Genomic DNA, 23309 nt, shown 5'->3' with positions numbered 1-23309 from the left:
AAATCCAATTCAGAAATTGAAACCATGACCTTAGGGTCATGAACCCAACACCTTAACCACTAGGCCATACACTTACACACACACACACACTCTCTTATTTTGTCTTCAATTTGAGATTTAATGAAAAGTAACCATAGCAACAAAACTATGGTTTACAAAACACAAAAGCAGAAAATACTTCATGTGACATTGGACTGTTTTGTTTTTTTTTTTAGATTCTCATGACTCCCAGCCCCAAAGACAAAAAAAGATGAATAATAAGATACCCAGACTTACTGTTTCTTCAAATAAGAAAGAATACTTCCAGCACCTTCGTGTAAGAACAGCGTAGAGAGATAATCTAAAGGTTTGGACCTGTAAATGGAGAGGTTGGAAGTGAGGGGAATGACATGGTGTATCAAAGGGACAAATGGGGACAGATAAAAGATTTGGTTCTAGGGGGGCAAAAAGGCAAAAAACAAAAAAAAAACAAAAAAAAAACAAAGGAGAGGACCTGGGGTCAATTTATTCCACTAAAATTCTTCAAGGCACCCCACTGGGGTGCAATTGAGCGACCGACCGACCGACAAAATTCTTTGTGACACCAAAGATGAACTGAAGGCAAGGATTATGGCAGCATTCACCAACTTAAAACAAGGAGACCATCCAGCTTTGGTTCTAGTGGGGCAAAAAGGCAAAACAAAAAAGAGATTCCAAAGTCGTCTGGAGGCCATGGTTGAAGCCAATGGCGATTTTATTGAATAAATTTACTCATTAGCATTTCAAGATACTTTTTATGTAATTTTGGTAAATATATCTGTTAAAATGAGTTATCAGTGTTATTTTCATTTTTGCATAATTTAGACAACAGTTTATTCACTACACCCTGTATGTGTATACACACACACACACACACATACATACACACACTTAAACATGTATGTAAGTTTATACACGACTGATGTTACAGACAGACGGTGAAGAAGGAAGTGTATATACTCACTCATAATGTTTAAGAAGAGGGGTCAGAGCCCAGTTCAATGAGACCTTGTGGGTGTCTTTCACTGACACAACTGAAATGACACACAGACAGACATAGAATATTTTATTGACAACAGAGAGAGAGGAGGGGGGGGCAGTGTTATCTTTATGTGTGAGCTGTCCTGTAAATGTGTATGTATGTGTATGTATGCATGTGTGTTGTTGTCTGTGTGTATGTAAATGAATGTGTAAGACTACATGGACATAAGGTAAGATCTGATTCAGAGTGCTTAAGAAAACCATGGATAGGATCATAGGTGTATTCAGCCAGGGCGAGACTGGGTCTAAACAGGCAAGAGGAATTATAAATAAACATAAGATGTGACTAGTTTACCGTGGTAGAACTTGGAGAATTCTGCTGTATCAAAAGGACACTGAAAATAGGTGAAAAGAAAAAGAAATCAGTTTTGTATGAAACTAAATTAAACGAGACAAACATCTAAATAATTGACGATATATGTCTGTAGAAGTCTGTTTGTCCCGTCCTAAAACTAAAAGGGAGATAACTGTGAATAATTCAAGAGGTGCACGTAGGCAGCGAGAATGCAAATAGTGGCATATCCATTTGAAATACATTCTGGCAGGTTTAAATGTGAATATCTAAATGTACCAGCGTCGCCTTACTGGCACTCGAGCCCCGTGCTAGTAGGGTATTAAGAGCACCATCCGAGCGTGATCGTTGCCAGAGCGGCTATCTGGCCTCCGTGCCGGTGGCACGTAAAAAGGGCACCATTCGAGCGTGGTCGTTACCAACATCGCCTTACTGGCACCTGTGCCGGTGGCATGTGTAAAAGATTTGAGCGAGGTCGTTGCCAGTACCGCCTGACTGGCACGTAAAAGCACCCACTACACTCTCAGAGTGGTTGGCGTTAGGAAGGGCATCCAGCTGTAGAAACTCTGCCAGATCAAGACTGAAGCCCAGTGCAGCCATCTGGTTCGCCAGACTTCAGTCAATTGTCCAACCCATGCTAGCATGGAAAATGGACGTTAAACAACGATGATGATGTTGTCCTTTATTGTTGATATTTTTGAATAACACTTGAAATTCACAGGTGAAAGGGGACTTTGAGAAACTGCACTGTTTCGATCTAACCGGGTCTTTTCAGTGAGAGCAACTCTTGGACCAATGAATCAAACAAATGTACGAGGTTTTTATTCATAGAAATCAGTGAACAAATTATGAGCCAATGCAAGCTGATGTCTTCTAAACTAAAAACAATTCATGGGGTGCAGGCAGAACAGCAAAACTTCAAACAATAATACGTCTGTTTATTCTTAATTGACCGCAGGATAAACATCAGACAACACAGTTGTATCAATCAAGAGTTCAGAATAACAAAAACAAACTTTGTAAACTCCTTAAAAAGTAAACTTACTGGTTCGTGTAAGAATGTCGGTTTAGCTTCATTGCTGAAAAAAAAAACAAAAGGAAATATTTCTTCAATAGGATATTCACAGAAGTGATGGTCACTATCAAAGGACAGACAAGGCCTTTATAAAACACATCCACAACTCATTGTCCCTATTTCTAGCTGAAACTTATATTGTCTTTGTTGCCATCTTTTTAAGCTGGAATGACTCTTAAAGTAAAACTTGCACAACTTTTGGTTAAGTTTTTCTAAAAATCAAAATCATTTTTGTCAATGTCAGATATTAGTAATATTAATATTAAAGGTTATGGTTAACGAAATTAGTAGAGGAACCACAGACTTAACATCATGTGGTACATTCAGTTAAGTTATGTTCCACTGTGTTCTGAGTTCAATTCTGACAGAGGTCAACTATGGCTTCCTTCTTCCTATGTGCTTTTTATGTGCAGGTGGCACATAAAAAGCACCACTTGAGTGTGACCGTTGCCAGTACTGCCTGACTGGCCCTTGTGCCAGTGGCACGTAAATGCACCCACTACACTCTCAGAGTGGTTGGTGTTAGGAAGGGTATCCAGCTGTAGAAACTCTGCCAGATCAGATGGAGCCTGGTGCAGCCATCTGGTTCGCCAGTCCTCTGTCAAATCGTCCAACCCATGCTAGCATGGAAAGCAGACGTTAAACGACGATGATGATGATGATGATATATATATATATATATATATATCCAGACACAATTCAGGCTCACAACACAAAAATACACTGCAACGTAATCATTTTCCCTCAGCAGGATCTGATCTATTTAATAGCATCCCCCCCAAAAAAAAATCAAAGAAAAAGATCCCATCACCTTCAAACAAAATCAGGACAAATTTCTTCAACGGATACCAGATAAGCTACCTATACCTGGATATATCACAGTCAACAACAATTCGCTGCTTGAATGGGCCTTGATACCCTAAAACTTCACTTAAAAATAACTAAGAAGATCCTGTCAGGTGGTGCTATTAACTCAGACATGGCTTGTGTCAATCTTCAACCGAAAGTTATCTAAGGTACACACACACACAATACAAAGCACACAAAAAATGTGGCCCATTTTCTCCATTGCCGTGTGTGGAAGATGAAGAAGACCACAAGAAGCAAGACTTGTCCAATCCATGTCGATGGTGATGATGATGATACAATATAATACACACGCAAATCAGTCCAAATTATACACCTCAATCATTAGTCTTAATTAATCAGTGGTGCAGAAAGTCATTAAAAGGTCATGACACCCACACCTCACTCCAGTCTGCTCAAATCAATAGAATTATTTTGAAAAAAAAAAAAAAATCAATAATGGTAAATTCCTTACTTATTTGGAATATGGGAGAATATTTCTCTGACCCATTCATCGAGAACATCGAGGGTTTCTGAAAAATCAAAGAATTTACAAGAGAAACTTAATGAAGAACAAGAATTAGAGACACAAAGACTTTCGGAAACATTTTTTTCACCCTAAGAGTTGCTGAAGCATGGAACAAACTGCCGGCATCAGTTGTTAGTTGTCGGAGCACTGCATCCTTCAAAACTTCCATGCTTCCTGAGATTCGCCAACGCTACACCTGATTTTCTCCCCTCCATACACACACAAGTATGTATCTGACTCATACATTGTTCGCTTTCCAGACATTTGTACATTACTGCATATGCTTTATACACACTTTTGACAAGTTGTGGTGCACCTCAGCATCATGATTTAACGTCCGCTTTCCATGCTAGCATGGGTTGGACGATTTTGACTGAGGGCTGGCGAACCAGATGGCTGCACCAGGCCCCAATCTTGATCTGGCAGCCCTTCCTAATGCCAACCACTCCGAGAGTGTAGTGGGTGCTTTTTACGTGCCACCAGCATGTATACAATAATTTCATTATTATTATTGTTATTATTATTATTAATTATTATTATAATCCAGAGTATTGTGTCGAATCAAAAGTTTTGCAATATTTTGGTAACTTATTTGTTTTATTCGTCAACTTAGAACAAAAGCATTCAAAGCAGAGGCTATCGAGTTGCACTGTCTGAAGCCATCTTTCTACCAGTTCTTTGATCCCATGCTGATACCAGTTCTTGTCCTTCGAGGTGAAGACGATTCCTTCACAGAGGCTTCCACCTCCTCTTGGTTGATGAAGCATCATGAACACAAGAGGTGAGCCATGGGACCATGGAATGGAACAAGCAATAATCTGAAGGAACTATGTATATACTGGCTGTGGCATCAGTTTGATTTCCTCAAGTTCCTGCAGTTTATTCAGAGCCATTCAAATAATTTACTTATATTCCAGTACATACTGAGTTCAAATCCTGCCAGAATCAGTTTATCCATTACCTTCCTGGGGCTCTGTAATATAAGTGCCAATCAAATACTGGGAAGTAGGTGGGGGTTGATCTGATAATCTAATCCCTTCACCAAAGAGCATGTGACATTGTACAGGCATTGAATACATTATTTCTTGTATATTCTTTTCAACAGGTGTGTGCAGGTGCTCCTGTACAGGTAGCACATAAAAAACACCATTTGAGTGTGAAAAAACATTCGAGTGAGGTGGTCATTGCCAGTGCCGCTGGACTGGCTCCTGTGCAGGTGGTACGTAAAAAACACCACTTGAGCGAGGCCGTTGCCAGTACTACCTGACTAGCCCTCATGCCAGTGGAATGTAAAACCACCCACTACACTCTCAGAGTGGTTGGCGTTAGGAAAGGCATCCAGCTGTAAAACTCTGCCAGAACAGATTGGAGTCTGGTGCAGCCATCTGGTTTGCTAGTCCTCAGTCAAACCGTCCAACCCATGCCAGCATGGAAAGTGGACGTTAAACGATGATGATGATGATGATTCTTTTCAGCAACATGCTTTTTGTAAACAGCAGCAGCATGGGTTATTGATTTCCAACAGCTCAATCATTGGTTTAAGGAATTTCCAACAGCATTAGTGATAAAGGGAGTGTCTGTGCAACTCGGGTGGAATAAACAACACAGTGTTTCGTTCAATGCATCAGTTTATTGGTTTAACAATGTGCATATTTTTCACCAGATCAGCTTCCACACAGTTTTCTTCTAAACTCTATTCAAAAGGTGTTGGTTAACCCAACTCTAGAGTAGAGATACTTGCCCAAGGTATCATTCGACCTATGGCTAGAGAAAAAGTACTTGCTCAAGGTATTGTTCAACACAAAGCTAGAGTGGAGATACTTGGCCAAGGCTTTGTGCAATCTGAGGTTAAATTAGAAGACACCTGCCCAAGGAGCAACGGAGAGGGTTTGAATCCAGAACCCTTTGGTTGTAAAGATAATAACAACTGACACAGCCACACAGCCACACACACGAATAGAAGTGGTTTGCTTACCTTTTGACTGGACAGCAAGGGTCATAAAATGGGCAGAATACATCTTCTGGTGATACTCCTTCAGTCGGCTGTACACATCAATGTTATCTTTATTGGGATCAGTGCGAAGTGACGTAATATTACCTAAAACCAAACGATAGGGGTCAGTTTGTAATATTTCTGTGAATTATTACGAAAGTGATGAACTGGCAGAACCATTAGTAAGTTCAGACAAAATGTCGCTAAGCATTTCTTGTGGCTCTGCATTCTGAGTTCAAATGCTGCTGAGGCTGACTTTGCCCTTCATCATTTCAGGGTTGATATAATAGGTATAAGTCAACTGCTGGGGTCAATGTAATCGAATACCCAACCACTGAAATTTAAGGTCTTGTGCCCATTACCTACTACTACTACTACTACTAATAATAATAATAATACTGATAATAATAATAATCCTTTCTACTGGAGGCACAAGGCTTCAAATTAGGCAGGAAGGGGTTAAGTCGATTACATCAACCCCAGTGTTTCACTGGTACTTAATTTATCGACCCTGAAAGGATGAAAGCCAAAGTCAACCTTGGCCGAATTTGAACTGAGAATGTAGCGATAGGCGAAATACTGCTCAGCATTTCGCCCGGCATGCTAATGATTCTGCCAGCTCACCACCTTAATAATGATAATAATAATAATAATAATATCAACAACAATAACATTAAAAATGGCAGTGAGGTGGCAAAATCATTAGCATGCTGTGTAAAATGCTTAGCAGCATTTGTCCATCCTGATGTTCTGAGTTCAAATTCTGCCGAGGTCGACTTTGCCTTTCCTCCTTTTGAGAGCCAATAAAAAGGTGAAAGGAAAAGGCAATCCCAGCGGAATTTGAACTCAGAACGTAAGGATGGACGGAATGGCGCTAAGCATTTTTCGCCCAGCATGCAAACGATTCTGCCAGCTCACTACCTCAATAATAATAATAATAATAATAATAATAAAAGCAGCTTTAACAAGCCCTTTTCCATGCTTGTATAAGTTACACAGACATTGTTGAGGCAGATTTTCCATGGCTGGATACTCTTCCAGTCACCAAACCTTCACCTTCTTTCCAAGCAACGTTATATTTCCCTGTGACTGGACATTTTTTCCATACAAGATTCAGAACAAAGAACACCACTTGTATGACAGTGGCACTCATTTACAACTGACAAGCAATGTCAAGAAAAACATACACACATAGAAATACAACAGGCTTCTTTCAGTTTCCTTTGAGCAAATCTATTCACAAAGTTCCGGTCAGCTCAAACACTTGCTCAAGGTATCACACAGTGAAATTGAACTCAAAACCATGTGGCTGGGAATTGAACTCCTTAACCACACAGCCATGCCTGTGTCTATTTAATAATAATGATAATAATAATAATAACCTGAAGACTAAAACAATACTTGTTGTCATAGGTGCCCTAGGAATGATAGCAAAAGGGGCTGATTGCTACCTAGCTCAGATACCAGGAAACCCCAAATTGGCAGAAATTCAAAAGATAGTGCTCATAGGAACTGACCATATCCTACGTAAAATACTTTCTGTGTAATCTCAAGTTTTAAAACAAACATAATTTTCTTATTCTCTAGAACGATACTATGTACAAAACCAAATATATGGCACCCTAGGCATATCACCAACATAAACTTTCAACCTGTTGTTTCTTGAGGTCTCTGGGTGAGACTTGGAGCCAACTTGTACAAATGTAAAGCAAAAGTCAAACATAAGATAATAATAATAATAATAATAATAATAATAATAATAATAATAATAATAATAATAAACTGACCAGATCCATATTAGAGATTTACTCACCTTCAATAAAATTCCCAATTGGGTGACCGGTTCTGCAGAGATTGGCCAATAGACGAGCAGACCGATTATCATCATCAGGACGTCCTTCTTCAAATTCTGTAGGAATCAGACCAAAGAAGATGTTAGAGAACACAACAGATGGATACGTGATGTGGTGGACAACATTATTGGTCACTTTGGACATAGAATAATATCTATTCCATACAAGTCTTGGTCCTATACACATTACATACACTGTATTCTTCAGCAATGGATTGAAATCAAAGTTTCTTATTTTTTTTATTGCCCACAAGGGGCTAAACACAGACAGGACAAACAAGGACAGACAAAGGGATTAAGTCAATTACATCGACCTCAGTGTGCAACTGGTACTTAATTTATTGACCCCGAAAGGATGAAAGGCAAAGTCGACCTCGGCGGAATTTGAACTCAGAACGTAATGGCAGACGAAATACTGCTAAGCATTTCGCCCGGCGTGCTAACGTTTCTGCCAGCTCGCCGCCTTTGGAATTAAAGATTCTGGCCAAGGTAGAGTATGGTCTTGTCACTGGGGTTGTATTGTGACCAACTTCCCAGTTATAACAAAAATTCCCACACTGACCACTGCCCTATGGCCACTGTCACAACTATGCCCAATTTCCTTGCTATGGGTCAATGTCACAGCTATGATCAATAATCTAATTAAGACCAATGTCTTAACTATGACCAGAACTCCAGAATTACGACCAAAGTCCCAACTATCCAATTATGACCAGTATCTCAGTTCTAACCCAGGTTCCAGCTATGTTCAAGGTCCTATCTATGATCAGTCTCCCAGTGACCACACTAGAGCCCAAGCCAGACAGCATAAATATCATCGACAACCCTGCAAGTCCCCCAAATCCAAAAGAGGGCACCACTTACCACTGTCGACAGCTTTTATCTCCCTGTTGACGCTGTCCTCTCTCATAAGGGGCGAGATGAAGAACTGAGCAAACATATCCAAAGACTTCTCAAAGAACTTCTGTTGGACGTTGAAGTAAAAAACCGTCTGTGAAATGAAGTTAATTAAAAAAAAGAATAAATTAATTAACAAACTAGAGACCGTGATGAAAAATTGAGTATAGAGACAGAGTTAAAATATTCCATTCTACAACAGGAACAACAGGGAGGGGGCAAGTCAGTTATAGTGACCCCACCCAGATTTCAACTGGGACTTATTTTATTGACCCCAAAAGGATGAATAACAAAGTTGACCTCAGTAGCATTTGAACTCAGAATGCAAGAACATGAAATGCCACTTAGCATTTTGCCTGGTATGCTAATGAGCCTGCCAACTCGCTGTCTAATAAGACAGAGTTGAAATATTAATGATCTTGTGTAGCCATTGTTAATTAGCATAAATTAATAGTATGTAGATATTGCCGATGTATAAATTAAGGTGTAGACAGGGTTAATAGTATGTAGGGGTATAGAAATTAACAGGGTGTAGAATGTCATTATATCAAATGATGGTATATATGCAGTGTTAATGCATAAAATAAGCATGTGTGTGTGACCCCCTTCGGTCATGAATAACCATGGGATTGCATCTAGAAAGTTACCCTCCGAGGCACAAGTCTGGGCAAGGTTGTTTATGGAAGACCAGCAGTCGCCCTCTACACACTACTGATGTTATCCAAGGGAAAGGCAAAGGCAAAGGGGCCGATACAGCTTGGTACCAATGACGTCGCAGCTCATTTATTAATGTGCAAGTGGCTGAGCATTCCACAGACACATGTACCCTTAATGTAGTTCTCGGGAATATTCAGCGTGACACAGAATGTGATGAAGCTGGCCCTTTGAAATACAGGTACAACAGAAAGAGGAAGAAAGAGTGAGAGAAAGTTGTGGTGAAAGAGTACAGCAAGGTTCACCCCTGCCGGAGCCTCGTAGAGCTTTAGGTGTTTTCGTTCAATAAACACTCACAACGCCCAGTCTGGGAATTGAAACCGCGATCCTACGACTGTGAGTCCATTGCCCTAATCACTGAACCATTGCATGTACAGTATTGATAAGTAATTAACAGTTTGTAGGCAGTGTTGATGTATAAAATAGTGTGCCGACAGTGTTTAAAGAAGATCAAAATAGCATGAGGCCCCCTAAATAGCCATATTAAAAAATATTAAAAAAAACAAAAAACCATAACAAATCTACATACGGCTTCGTAATCTGTCCAAGCGTTTGAGTATCCACCATGACGTGCAAGGAAATCATCAAATTCATTTTCTTTTGGATATTTCTTACTTCCCATGAACACCACTGAAACAGAGAGTAACAAATGCACATTTTAGAGTATGACATGAGGTAGACAATGCCGTCTGCATAGGTAACCCCAATAGTGTCAGTGGAACTAGAAAAAAAAGTAAGAAAAGCCCCCGGTACACAGAGTAAAGTGGTTGGCATGAGGAAGGGCACCCAGCTGTAGGAACCATGCCAAAGATGATATTGGAGCAGGACACAGTTTGGCAGTTTGCCAAATCCTGTCAAATTGTCCGACCCATGCCAGCTTGGAAAAATGGACGTTAAAAGATGATGATGATGGTGATGATGGCCACCTGGTGCCTTGTAGGTATATCTTGTACCATCATCACTACCAACTGGGGTAGCCATGTATCTCCTCTACATCAAGACACTTGTTTTCTGTCAGTCTGGCCTACCCTTGCTTCTCAACACCCAGCATAAGCCACCACCGCCGCTGCCACCACCACCACCACTCAATAAAGGTTTGAGTGCTTGTCTTGCAAGTTCCTTGACAAACTCCCTAGTGTCAACGACATGAAAATGGCACCCAGTACTCTCTCTACAGTGGTTGGTGTTAGGAAGGTCCTCCAGTCGTAGAAACCATGCCCAAACAGCCCTCTGACCTGTCAGATCCTGTCAAACCCATGCCAGCATGGAATACACACGTTAAATGATGATAATCCTTCAAATCTTTAATCTGTCAAATGTAATGTTTATTTATCCACATTGTTTTCAACCAACTGTTTATCATCTTTCGATGATGTCATCACCAATATCATCATCATCATTATCATCAACATTTAACGCCTGTTTTCCATGCTGGCATGGGTTGGACAGCATGGCAGGACCTGGCAAGGCCAGGGGCTGCACCAGGTTCCATTTTCTGTTTTTGCTGGGTTTCAATGGCAAGATGCCCTTCCTAATGCCAACCACTTTACAGAATGGCCTGGATCCTTTTTACATGGCGCCATCACCAGTGCCTTTTACATGTCACAAACATCAATTCCAATGCTTTTACATGGCCCCTGATTTTAGGATCTCAATTCTGTAGTGGTGGGCAAGGTAGGTGTGAGAGTCAGGATCTTGCTATTTTGAGCATAAAATAGGTAGAATATTTGGGGACAATATGGCTGGATTAAATGCTAAAGGTTTAAAAGAGCTCATGATTGTTACCCATCTGATTTAGTCATTGTGGATCACATATAAAGTCTAGGGGTTAAACAAGAACAGACGATGGCAAACAACCTTGGATGTTACCTCAAACATTTGCTAAACATTAGAGAAGGAAATGTGGAGAAGAGAACTCACTGTGCTCCAGGAAGTGTGACAATCCTTGAATATCTGGAGGGTCTGACATTCCACCAACACCCACACAAAGGGCAGCAGCAGCCTACAAAAACAATAACGAAACTTGCATCACTGTGTGTGTGTGTGTGTGTGTAGAAAGGGGTCAGAATCAAACTAATGCTTCCACTCTCCCTTTCCAACACAGAGGACAAGAAGACAAGAGACAGGGATAAAAGGGATACAGCTCCTTACACAAGTCCCCAAACACGGTACTTACACACGCCCACAATAGCTATGCATGTGCATACAAGGGACATACACAAACTGCAGACACATACACACACACATACAGAGAAATGGGAATAGAGTAGAAGATAAATGGCAAGTCTGGAAATTTCATCTAACGGACAACAATAAAGCATATTTTTTAGAAATAAAATAATAATATTATGGAGATGTACTTGCACAGCAAGTGACCTGATCTGAGATCGTGCGCTGGAATGAAAACACACAAAAACCGTTAGATTCACTTCAGCATTTAAATTTAATTTGTCAAAATCTTTTCATCGCTTTGAGACCGCAACCTGTTCACTGACAAAATTCTGTGCCTCATATATATATATTATGGAGATGTACTTGCATAGCAAGTGACCTGATCTGAGATCGTGTGCTGGAATGAAAACAATTGCAGCGTGGAAGGTGTTTATAAGCCATTTAAGAAACGCACAAAAACCGTTAGATTCACTTCAACATTTAAATTTAATTTGTCAAAATCTTTTCATCGCTTTGAGACCGCAACCTGTTCACTGACAAAATTCTGTGCCTCATATATATATATTATGGAGATGTACTTGCATAGCAAGTGACCTGATCTGAGATCGTGTGCTGGAACGAAAACAATTGCAGCGTGGAAGGTGTTTATAAGCCGTTTAAGAAACACACAAAAACCGTAAGATTCACTTCAACATTTAAATTTAATTTGTCAAAATATTTCCGTCGCTTTGAGACCGGGACCTGTTCACTGACAAAACTTTGTGCTGCTTTTTAAAATAATAATAATAAAAGGTTTAATAACAGCATTAAATAGACAAATCTTTGTTCAACACAAACATTAAAAAAAGGTGATGAGATCATTTAAAAGGAAATTTCTTACAGTGAATATCAATGGAAATAGTAGTTGTGATACATGTGCCGGTGGCACATAAAAAGCACCATCCGAACGTGGCCGATGCCAGCGCCGCCTCGACTGGCTTCTGTGCCGGTGGCACGTTAAAAGCACCAACCGATCATGGCCGATGCCAGACTACCCTGGCACCTGTGCCGGTGGCACGTAAAAAGCACCCACTACACTCGCAGAGTGGTTGGCGTTAGGAAGGGCATCCAGCTGTAGAAACACTGCCAGATCAGACTGGAGCCTGGTGCAGCCTTCTGGCTTCCCAGACCCCGGTCAAACTGTCCAACCCGTGCTAGCATGGAAAACGGATGTTAAACGATGATGATGAATTTTTCTCCAGCAGAAGCGTTTATGGCAAAATTTCTTGTAGCATTGTGTGGTGGGGGAGTGCTTGGGGTGACGAGGGAAGGGGCTTAGTTTACCTTCTTCTTGTTTCCGATGTTGCATCGTTTGTTGCGTGGGTTGCCTTCACTTTCACTTTCATCGGTGTCCGATTGTACATCGTCGGGCAAAGAATCGGCATCTGATTCCTCAGTGTCACTGGTAAAGGTGATCTCCGAGTATTCATCGGTGTCTCGAAGATCGGAGATCAGCAAAGCTCTCAGGCCATTGTTCAGAGTGATTATTCTGGAGGAGGAGAGCGAGAAGGAATGAGTGTGAGAATGTGTTAGGGGGAAAGTGAGAGGCAGAAGGAAAGTGAGGGAGAGAGAGAAAGTAAGAGAGAGACCGACAAGGAAAGAGAGCAGAGAGAGAGAGAGAGAGGAAGAATGAAAGAGGGAGAGAGTGGGAAAGAGTGAGGAGGAGGGTGAGAATGAATAAAGGGGAGAGTGAGAGGAAGGAATGAAAGGAGTGAGAGAGAAGTGAAAGGAAGGAATGAGAGGAAGGAGTGAGAGAGAGAATAAGTAAAGAGAAAAGGGAGTATGGAGGGAGGCAGTATGAATGACAGAGAGAGTGAAACAGTCATCACCATCATCATCATCATCAAATAAATGAATAGACTCAACATATGAAGTGGATGAGAGATAATAGCCACCCTGGGTAGAACACTGGTCTGTCATCATAGACAGAATCCCTTATGGTGAGAGAAGCTACCTGTATATTCTCACAGGAACATAAATTACAGTAACAAAGCACCCAATGTAAGTTATGGACACAAAAGGGGTGCATTGGAATAACAGGAAGATTATCAGAGAAAGTGGTTCTGGTGAGTGGAAGATGGACAGGGGTCATAGAAACTGCTGATACCCGGGGAATCAATTTTCTCAAATGTCCCAGGGGATCTTTAGAGGTAATGGATAATTTCTGCTACCTAGGGGACCAAATTAGTAGTGGGGGAAGATGTATGGAGAGTGTAATGGTTAGAATAAGAATAGGGTGGAGAAAATTCAGAGAGGTTGGCAGCAAAAGGTTTCTCTCTCTGAGTGAAAGGAAGATTATACAATGCATATATACCTATTTCTTTACTATCCACAAGGGGCTAAACACAGAGAGGACAAACAAGGACAGACATACGGATTAAATTGATTACATCGACCCCAGTGCGTAACTGGTACTTATTTAATCAACCCCGAAAGGATGAAAGGCAAAGTTGACCTCAGCAGAATTTCAACTCAGAACGTAGTGGCAGACGAAATACCGCTAAGAATTTCACCTGGCGTGCTAACGTTTCTGCCAGCTCGCCGCCTTCTATATACGATGCATATATACAGACGGTAATTCTACATGGTCATGAGTCGTGGGCCCTGAATGCAGAGGACATGCAAAGGCTAGAGAGGATTGAGTCTAATATGATCTGCTGGATGTGTAATGTAAGCATACATGTACATGTTGGCCCCGTGTGGGCAACAAAGAAACAAGTTAATAGTACATATAAATACAATACTGATCAAATATGTCAAAAAAAAAAAAGAAAATTTCCTTTTGTTTCATTGGGCAATAAACTGTGCATGCGAAGACCTGTTGAGTGAAGTCATTGATGTGGCCAATGCCAGAACCACCTAACTGGCGCCTGTACTGGTGGCATGTAAAAAGCACCATTTGAGCATGGTCATTGCCAGTACCGCCTGACTAGTCCCATGCCGGTGACACGTAAAAAGCACCCACTACACTCACGGAGTGGTTGGCGTTAGGAAGGGCATCAATCTATAGAAACATTGCCAGATCAGATTGGAGCCTGGTGCAGCCACCTGGCTTGCCAGTCCTCAGTGAAACCATCCAACCCATGCTAGCAGGGAAAGCAGACGTTAAACGATGACAATGATTTATTAATTGATTTCTTTTGTTTAAAACTGAGTGAAAAATCTTTTGCAGACATGCATTGGAATGGGAGAACGAGATTCGAGGAAGAAGATACCCATTAAACATGGTTTTCTTAAAAGATTACATATAAAACTTGTTGCTCATAGCAACCAGAATAGCCTAAACTAACCATGAACCAATGACAAAGTCATTATGTGGCTATGCAACTTCCTAAAAATAACAGCCAAATCTTCCTCAAATCACATCCTACAGTCTTAAAAGAAAATAAATAAATAGGCGTAGGAGTGGCTGTGTGGTAAGTAGCTTGCTTACCAACCACATGGTTCCGGGTTCAGTCCCACTACGTGGCACCTTGGGCAAGTGTCTTCTGCTATAGCCTCGGGCCGACCAAAGCCTTGGTAGACAGATACTGAAAGAAGCCCACTGTATATATATATGTGTGTGTGTGTCTGTGTTTGTCCCCCCAAAATCGTTTGACAACCAATGCTGGTGTGTTTATGTCCCTGTAACTTAGCGGTTTGGCAAAGGAGACCGATAGAATAAGTACTAGGCTTCCAAAGAGTAAGTCCTGGGTTTGATTTGCTCGGCTAAAGGCGGTGCTCCAGCATGGCCACAGTCAAATGACTGAAACAAGTAAAAGAATAAAAGAAAAGAAAGAAAAAGGAAGAACATGATAAAGTTGGACAACGTGGTTCTAGATATAAAAAATATGGATGGAGAGGTCATGGTTGCAATACCTTTGATCACAACTACCAACTGGATCAGGAGTGGCCTAGGGTTAAATAACAACAGCTAAAGTTAATGATACAAGTTAATCAGAGAGATTAAAGATTTACCGATAATCTCTCAAGTCATTGAGGGATTTAATCACTGGGCAAGGAGGAACATCGACCGAAGATTCCAGATATTTTTCATTGGCTGGCATTTTTCTGTTGTCTTGGATGCAACGATGGCAGCTGTGGTGTAGAGATTGAGTCACAGACTTTTGGTAATTAGCTTTTCCAACACGGATATCAAATCCTTCAGTTAGCTGTCAACAAACCAACAAAATACAAAGAAGATAACAACAACAACAACAACGTGTTCTACTAATAGGTGCAAGGTTTGAAAGTATGGGCAGTCAAACTAAATTGAGCCTGATATTTAACTGGTACTTTATTTTACCAATCCTGAAAGGATAAGGGCAAGGTTAACCCCTGTGGCATTTGAACACAGAATGCAAACCTGGAAGAAATGCTACAAAGCAATTTCTCCAGCACAGGAATGGTTCTGCCAGCTCACTGCTTTACCTAGTAATACTAATAATAATAAATAACAACAACAGCAATAATAATAATAATAATAATAATAATAATAATAATAATAATAATAATAATAATAATAATAATAATAAATAATAATAATAATAATAATAATAATAATAATAAATGCCCTGATGCAGTACCAGGCAGGGGCTCTCGTGGCTTCTGATCTTAACTGATTGGAAGTGTCATCATGTACATTGTTTTGTCTTGGTATAAAAGATGGGCTACAGCAAATATTCTGCTCAATACCACAGATTTGCTTGTCATTTGTTTGACCTTAACCAGTTGACCATGCCCCTTAGTGGTTGACGATATGCGCATCTCTGATCACGAGCAGAAGTAGTGGGGGAGCATCATAGCCATGTGCTGAGAGGGATTCTTTGGGGGTTTGAATATTTCACCTCTGGAAACATAGGTGTTTCGTTCAACATCCTTAAACAACCCTTATTCAGGGACCTTTTGAGCAGGATGGGTTACTCGACCAGAAGAAAATTCTAACTGGGCCCCACCTGCAAAGTTATGTGCTCTTTATCTTGATATGAGATCACCATGTTGCGCACATATGGTTGTGATGCATGTGCCTAGTGTACCCTTATCAGACAGTAGTCATGATGGGTATACTTGGCTTCATATATTATACCCCAGTGTCACTTTGATGGCATGCACTACTCTCTCACTCAATAATAATAATAATAATATAATAATAAATCAATAAATACTTGTGCATAATACAATACGTGTTAGAAAATTTAAGATATATTGTATTAAAGTTAACCCTTGTTTTACCTTATTGCTTCCAAAATACCCTACTTGAAAATGAATTTTGTATTGTAGAACTAAGAAGTGCTTTGGCAGTTTAGCATCGAAAGGATTAACCAATGTTTTTAAATCCCTTTTTTGTGAAACTTTAAACAGACGTCAATACGTCTTGCTACTTTCTTTGTTCGCATAAAAACAAAGGAGATCGCCCTGACACGTGACAAAGTTCATTGATCTCTCATCAGATACGTAATGTCCACCTCTCTCATTCCACTGCTTACAAAATAAGTTTATGACGAAGCAGCATTTAGATAAATGACAAACTACAACATAGCTGCAACGGGTAGGTTAATTAGCATAATGTTTACCACTACTACTGCAAACCTTACCACACGAGAACACACTACACACCGCAACAACACTGCTACACAACTAAACACCAACCCATACCATAACGCTGCCACACAACAGCACCCTTCACCATACTACAACTTTTCTACAGAACAGCACATCACCACACCATGTACACTATAATACCACGACCATACTGCGGCAACAGCCACGCCATTCCACCAACACCTCTGCCAAAATATCGCTACACTAGTCTACAACATCGCCACCAAATACACCAACAAAAGAACTTGTCAATTATTGAGTCACGATAGTCATTTAAAAGACAAACACACACACAGACACATACTGTTGTTTTAACTAGTACTGTATTGTCTGCTATGAAAAGTTTAAAAGCTTTCGTTGTAATTAAGTTCGGGATGGTTATTGGCAATTCGATAGCATCTTGTGTGTGTTTAATTAGTCTTCGGACGAAACAAAATGTATTTCGTTGGACTCCTTGTTTTTAATAAAACAAATTCACACTTTGAACTTTGTGTGCTTTCTTCTAACCATGCTGTAATGAACGACTACCCCGGGTACATGCACACTCACACACATACTGTAAATTAAGAAAATGAAACGGTTCACACACACACACATACATACCGCAAATAAAGAAAATGAAATGGTTTAAGTAATATTTACATGAAAAATCGGTAATTTGGTGAAAGCCTGCCAGAAATTACGCTGGGCAACACGTGTAAGCATTGACCCCGTGACACGGGCATTTAAACTGTCTACTTATAGAATGGAACCGCATGAACCGACTACAAATATATATATATATATATATATATATATATGTATGTGTGTATCCTTTTACTAAATAAATAGATATGAGATGTATTGGCTCCACAAAGAAGTTCTGTCTGAATAGCAGAACTTACGAAACGATACAATATAGAGGTGTGTGTGAATGTACATGAGAGTTTGCTGGGATCTGGCATATGGAAATAATAGTAATAAATATAATATAATAATTAAAGTGGTTATTACCAGTTGCAAGAAAGCATATTTCTGTAGATCGAATGCTCCAAAATAGTCACTTCTTTTCTTAAGCTTTGGCACAAAGCCCGTTAACCGACAGGAGACAGCTGGCTGGAATGATTATAAACGGGGTAATTTTTCGTCCAACACCGGCAAAATGGAGACGGACAATATGAAAAAGAAGAATTAGTTTGGCTTCTAATTTGGTTTCCGTTATTTTCAACAAATTCTCGAAAAAATACTTTTAATTTATGTTTTCTGTCCTTTAGTGGGAAAAACAATTATAGATATAAATCGATTCAAATCAATAATTAGATCTCGATTATCTTGTGTAGGTTCTCATTTACAATAAGGGTCCCTAGAAGTAGAGGTAATCACAATTAGAATTATTATATTTGTTTATAAATATTGACCGATTTAAATTTATAGTTATATGTGTACTTATTATTTATAAGGTCCCAAAAGAATTAAAGATAATTATGGTTAAAGCATATAAAATATTAATGTAAACTGCTCTAAGATAATTAAAAGTCCAACACTGCAAGTGCTCATTTACTATAAGGGTCCCTAGAAAGATTCGCTATAATTGTTGTTAAACTATTTTTAAAACTACTAAAATTTAATCAGATTTTAGATACTTGATTGTTAACTAAAAGAATTTACAGGGGAAAAAACATTTATAAACACATTTTATTGCTGCATAAATTTTGTTATTCAGTTTTAATGATATAAATTAAAAATATTGTTTATTTAGATTGATTCAACGATATTAATTTTATGCAATTCATAAATTTATGAAAATGATCTGCAAAAATGGTGTTTGCACGCTACGCATTTTGTCTTCCCTTTCTAGACGATCTTTGGTTTTAGGTACAGACGTTTAACCATGGGAATGGAAATGAAAGCAAATCATTCTGAGCACATCACCCCTTTGGCAACATTTAAGTCTCAAAATCTATTGCTTACCCTAACTCCGGTTTTTCCAAGACCCTCCTGATTGTAGATAAGTGCCCATTATCTATAAAAGTGGTTCCCAACATTTTCACTACCAAGGACCCCTTTTATTTAAATGATTTTTCTCACGGACCCCTTTTAATATGCTTACTCTTATGTATATGTGTGTGTAACATTTTGAATTTAGTCCACGGACCCCTTTGCGAACCACGGGTCTATAATAATGGCTTTTGGTTTGAACACAAGGCCAATATTTTTGAAGGAAGGGGAGAAATTGACACCATTGACTCCCGGAGGAATGAAAGGCAAAGGTGATCTCGGTTAAATTTGAAATCAGAATGTAAAGGATTGGAATAAATGCTGCAAAACGTGTCTTCAGACGCTTTATAGATTTTACCAACTCACTCTTCAGTATGTCATAAGGAACCTCTCTAGTTTGAGCCTCTACTTCTCTGGGTCACTGCCTACCCAAGCGTGCCCTCCACCGATTTTGTTTATTCGTATCTCCCTGAAAAACGGGTATTTTTTAAATAATATTTTCTACAAACACCTTTCAGACTGTGTAGATTATGATTGTATCGGAATGTAAACTGTGAAAAAAATAAAGGAAAAAAATAGCTAACACGCACGCATTCCTATTGACACAAATCAATCAAATTTCCGAGTTTTATTCTGTTGCTATGTAGGATTAGAGTTTGTATGCGTGCAAGTCGATCAATTTTTGTCTTCGTTTTCATATTTGGTGGGCTTGCAAACCCCATTTATATACAAAATGAAAGTTGAAATTTTAATCAAATTGTAATACGTGTCTGCATGTTCGTTTTTTCGTTTCTCTTTCTTTTCCACATTAAATTCCGACATAGCTGTAACCTACATACTCTGAAAGGTGTTTCTAGAAGATTTCATTAAAAAACACCCATTTTTCTGGAAGTTAAAAGGAAACGAAGACGGACGGCGGCGGGGTCCATTTGTATAGGTATGCCCTTCTCAAGTCCAGGTAAAAAAAAGTCACAGGAGTTTTGTTAGGAGGGAGGGGTGTCTGAGGGGGTTTTGTCCGGATACCATAAATTAATTGTGACTTTCTTTCCAAGCCAAAATTGTGACTTTATTACTGTGACTTTTTTCCCGGTCACAGCCCCTCTCCGCAACGAGAGGTCGCAGCCCCAGTACTACGAACATGCGGGTAGAATGGGTACAGGAAATTATCACCCCGAAGGCCTTAGCAGTCGACCAATATCCAGATGGTTCAATAATATCCATATCCATTGGTCACGCTTGGAAATCCAACAGATAAGTATTATGACGGTTGCTTCTGATAGGACCCTACGAATGAGGTCTCTTCACAGACCTCATTCATAGGGTTTGAAATCAGGCATCTTGATTGTCGGGTGTACCACTGTTTGTCACCTCACTGCTGCTGTTAATAATACTTGCTTCTAGTATAAGCACAATGGGCGGATAAAATGGATATGTATATTTATATATAAATATAAATTTACCTTGCTTCTAGGAATTAAGTTCTTTGTGACGATAGCACAATTGTTTTACTATAAGGGCTGCTTGCTGTTTCGTTTGGTTTTCCTTAAATGAATAACCTCTCTCCTGGTCAACTGGTCTCACGAAGATATATTCATTACTACCAATTAAAATGGTTTGATTAATTTCTGTCGGCTATAGTGTTATTTTTACTTTCCAAAATACCACATCATATTAATTTTTAGACTCACTGATAAAGGAGGGCGTCACAATTTTGTGATTAGGTTAGATAAAACATGATTTAAAAAATTCTATTTTTGAAATAATGTAATTATGAAAGTATCCGGTTGATAAAGAAGCTTTTGCGTATTCATTAACATTATATCTAAAATGTGGGGACTACACGAGAAATTAGTGTGTATAGAATGGATTTATAGCTAAGGTTATTTATCAATTTCTCAACATCATCGTTAAAAACTGTTAACTTATTAAGTTAGCATTGTTGAAAATAAAATACTCTTTGGGGGAAAAATACACTCGAAACAAGTATTTATTGAAAATTTTCAGAAACTAAATAAAATGAAATAAAGGTAACTATGGTGAATGGTTTGTTTTGAAACATTAACTTCTTTGTTTCGGTAATTTAGGAGAGCCATACTATATTCATTATATTATTATATTTCCCATTATCAGTTTTATTTCTTTATTCACGCCGCTTCAGTCAAAGATAGCTAAAATAGTTTTTGTCTTTTTATTACGTCGATTTAACGCACACACCTCCCTGTCCCTCTCATCATTATAAAATACTTAACCAGAAATTGTTGCGCTAGAAAAGTATCACGACGCTATTGTTCACAATATGCTCTACATAGTCTAACAAAGGACATGTTAGTAGCAGGCCTCTCCACCGCATCACACGCCACGTCTGCTTTTTGGTGATGGAATTAGTTTACTTACGGATACACTCTCCAAGACTTCAGTGTCGATGTCCTCTGGAACAATGTGTTCCAATGACGTCAGAGTAGCAGACGTGACGTCATAGTGTCTGTTGTCTTTGACGGTTTTTTCTTCTTCTTTAATATTTTATATTCCTGACAAAGAAACATCTTAGATAGTCGTGAAGAAAGAAGGAAGAAATTGAAATTATGTAATGTTTATTGGTTTCTTTGAAGGCAGTAATAAGAAAGGAAACTCAAGAAAACGAAAGCAAAACTTTGCACCCGACTTTGTCTCTGCAGAAATGCTTCTCATTGATAAACAACTTCGTGAGGTCACTGTCTCTATGTAGCGCCACATGGAAGGACAAGGGGCTTGCACTCCAACTAAAATTCTCTTACTCCCATGTGGTACCAGATGGAAGGACTAACCTCATACGACCAGCTGTAGCTGCCTGGTAATATTCTTGGCTCCAATTAATTCCAGGTAGAAGGATTAACCTCGTACGACCAGCTGTAGCTGTCTGTCAATATTCTTGGCTCCAATTAGTGCCAGGTAGAAGGATTAACCTCGTACGACCAGCTGTAGCTGTCTGACAATAATATTCTTGTCTCCAATTAGTGCCAGGTAGAAGGATTAACCTCGTACGACCAGCTGTAGCTATCTGTCAATATTCTTGGCTCCAATTAGTGCCAGGTAGAAGGATTAACCTCGTACGACCAGCTGTAGCTATCTGGCAATAACATTCTTGGCTCCAATTAGTGCCAGGTAAACGATTAACCTCGTACGACCAGCTGTAGCTATCTGACAATAATATTCTTGGCTCCAATTAGTGCCAGGTAAACGATTAACCTAGTACGACCAGCTGTAGCTACATGGTACAGCCTTGTCCTCCAGACTGAACCAATAAAGAAAAACTTACCTCCATGTGGTGCCAGATGGGAGGACTCACTTCCCCCAAGCAGTATAGGTATTAGTAGTAGTGGTAGTACCTATGGCAACAGCAGAGGTACCAGTGGTGGTACAGGTGCCAGTCATAGTGGTTGTTGGCAGCGTAAGACTATAGGTGTCAGTAGTAGTAGTAGTGGTGGTGGTGGTGGTAGCAGTGTAGTGTATCGGTGGTGGTGGTGTATGTAGTTGAGAGCAAAGATGGCCGTCGTCTTGACTTGCACACTTTGACCCAGCAGTACATCCGAGAAAGACATGGCAACAAGAGGAGATCCTCATCATTGTTCGACCATGGTCGAGACAATGGAATTTACCATGCTACGCCAGACTTCACGGTCCATCATGGCATTACAGAGGTCCTGTTGCTGGATGCCTGTATCCCTGGAGATTACATCAGGGTAGGAGAGTGTGTGCCCTCTGGTATCGCGACCGTGGTCGAGACAATGGAATTTACCATGCTACGCCAGACTTCACGGTCCATCATGGCATTACGGAGGTCCTGTTGCTGGATGCCTGTATCCCTGGAGATTACATCAGGGTAGGAGAGTGTGTGCCCTCTGGTATCGCGACCGTGGTCGAGACAATGGAATTTACCATGCTACGCCAGACCTCACGGTCCATCATGGCATTACGGAGGTCCTGTTGCTGGATGCCTGTATCCCTGGAGATTACATCAGGGTAGGAGAGTGTGCACCCTCTGGTATTGCGAGTAGATGGCTTCCAGAATGGAAGAGTAGAAATTACCTCTTTTTCAGCTCTACAACAATGTCCAGCAAACTGGACTCTCTTACCTTTCACAAGAGGAGAGAGAGAGCATAATAATAATAAATTACATATCAAGGGATATTAACAACGTCAGCAATAACAACATCAACAACAGACCCAATTTTGCCCCAACAAAATGAAATAAAGACAACTTCAGAGATAAACATTTATTTTTTTAGTTTATTTTAATTCATGGAT

At 39.8% G+C, this 23309-nt stretch overlaps 1 protein-coding gene across 5 annotated transcripts in view; it reads right to left on the bottom strand.

The window, feature by feature from the left end:
• The window catches only part of LOC115222306 (nardilysin), a 43238-nt gene extending 21699 nt beyond the window's left edge, over positions 1–21539 (bottom strand). Inside the window, exons 1-15 of one of the 5 annotated variants that reach the window (XM_036511337.1) lie at positions 21420–21511; positions 20486–20622; positions 18042–18143; positions 15426–15619; positions 12753–12957; positions 11178–11259; positions 9787–9887; positions 8511–8637; positions 7608–7703; positions 5777–5899; positions 3748–3805; positions 2397–2430; positions 1355–1394; positions 983–1052; positions 277–354 (exon numbers count right to left, since the gene is read on the bottom strand). In XM_036511337.1, the coding sequence (XP_036367230.1) occupies positions 277–354; positions 983–1052; positions 1355–1394; positions 2397–2430; positions 3748–3805; positions 5777–5899; positions 7608–7703; positions 8511–8637; positions 9787–9887; positions 11178–11259; positions 12753–12957; positions 15426–15514 (1103 nt within the window). In that variant the 5' untranslated portion in view covers positions 15515–15619; positions 18042–18143; positions 20486–20622; positions 21420–21511. Of the gene's footprint in view, positions 1–276; positions 355–982; positions 1053–1354; positions 1395–2396; positions 2431–3747; positions 3806–5776; positions 5900–7607; positions 7704–8510; positions 8638–9786; positions 9888–11177; positions 11260–12752; positions 12958–15425; positions 15620–17690; positions 17845–18041; positions 18144–20485; positions 20623–21419 lie in introns of those variants that run through there. The other 4 variants (XM_029792485.2, XM_036511338.1, XM_036511339.1 and 1 more) reach the window with 4 other exon arrangements.
• Positions 21540–23309: the final 1770 nt, after the last annotated feature.

The sequence above is a fragment of the Octopus sinensis genome, linkage group LG19 (assembly GCF_006345805.1).
Source record: "Octopus sinensis linkage group LG19, ASM634580v1, whole genome shotgun sequence".
Taxonomy (NCBI): Eukaryota; Metazoa; Mollusca; class Cephalopoda; order Octopoda; family Octopodidae; genus Octopus; species Octopus sinensis.
This window is presented reverse-complemented; position numbering and strand designations above follow the sequence as displayed.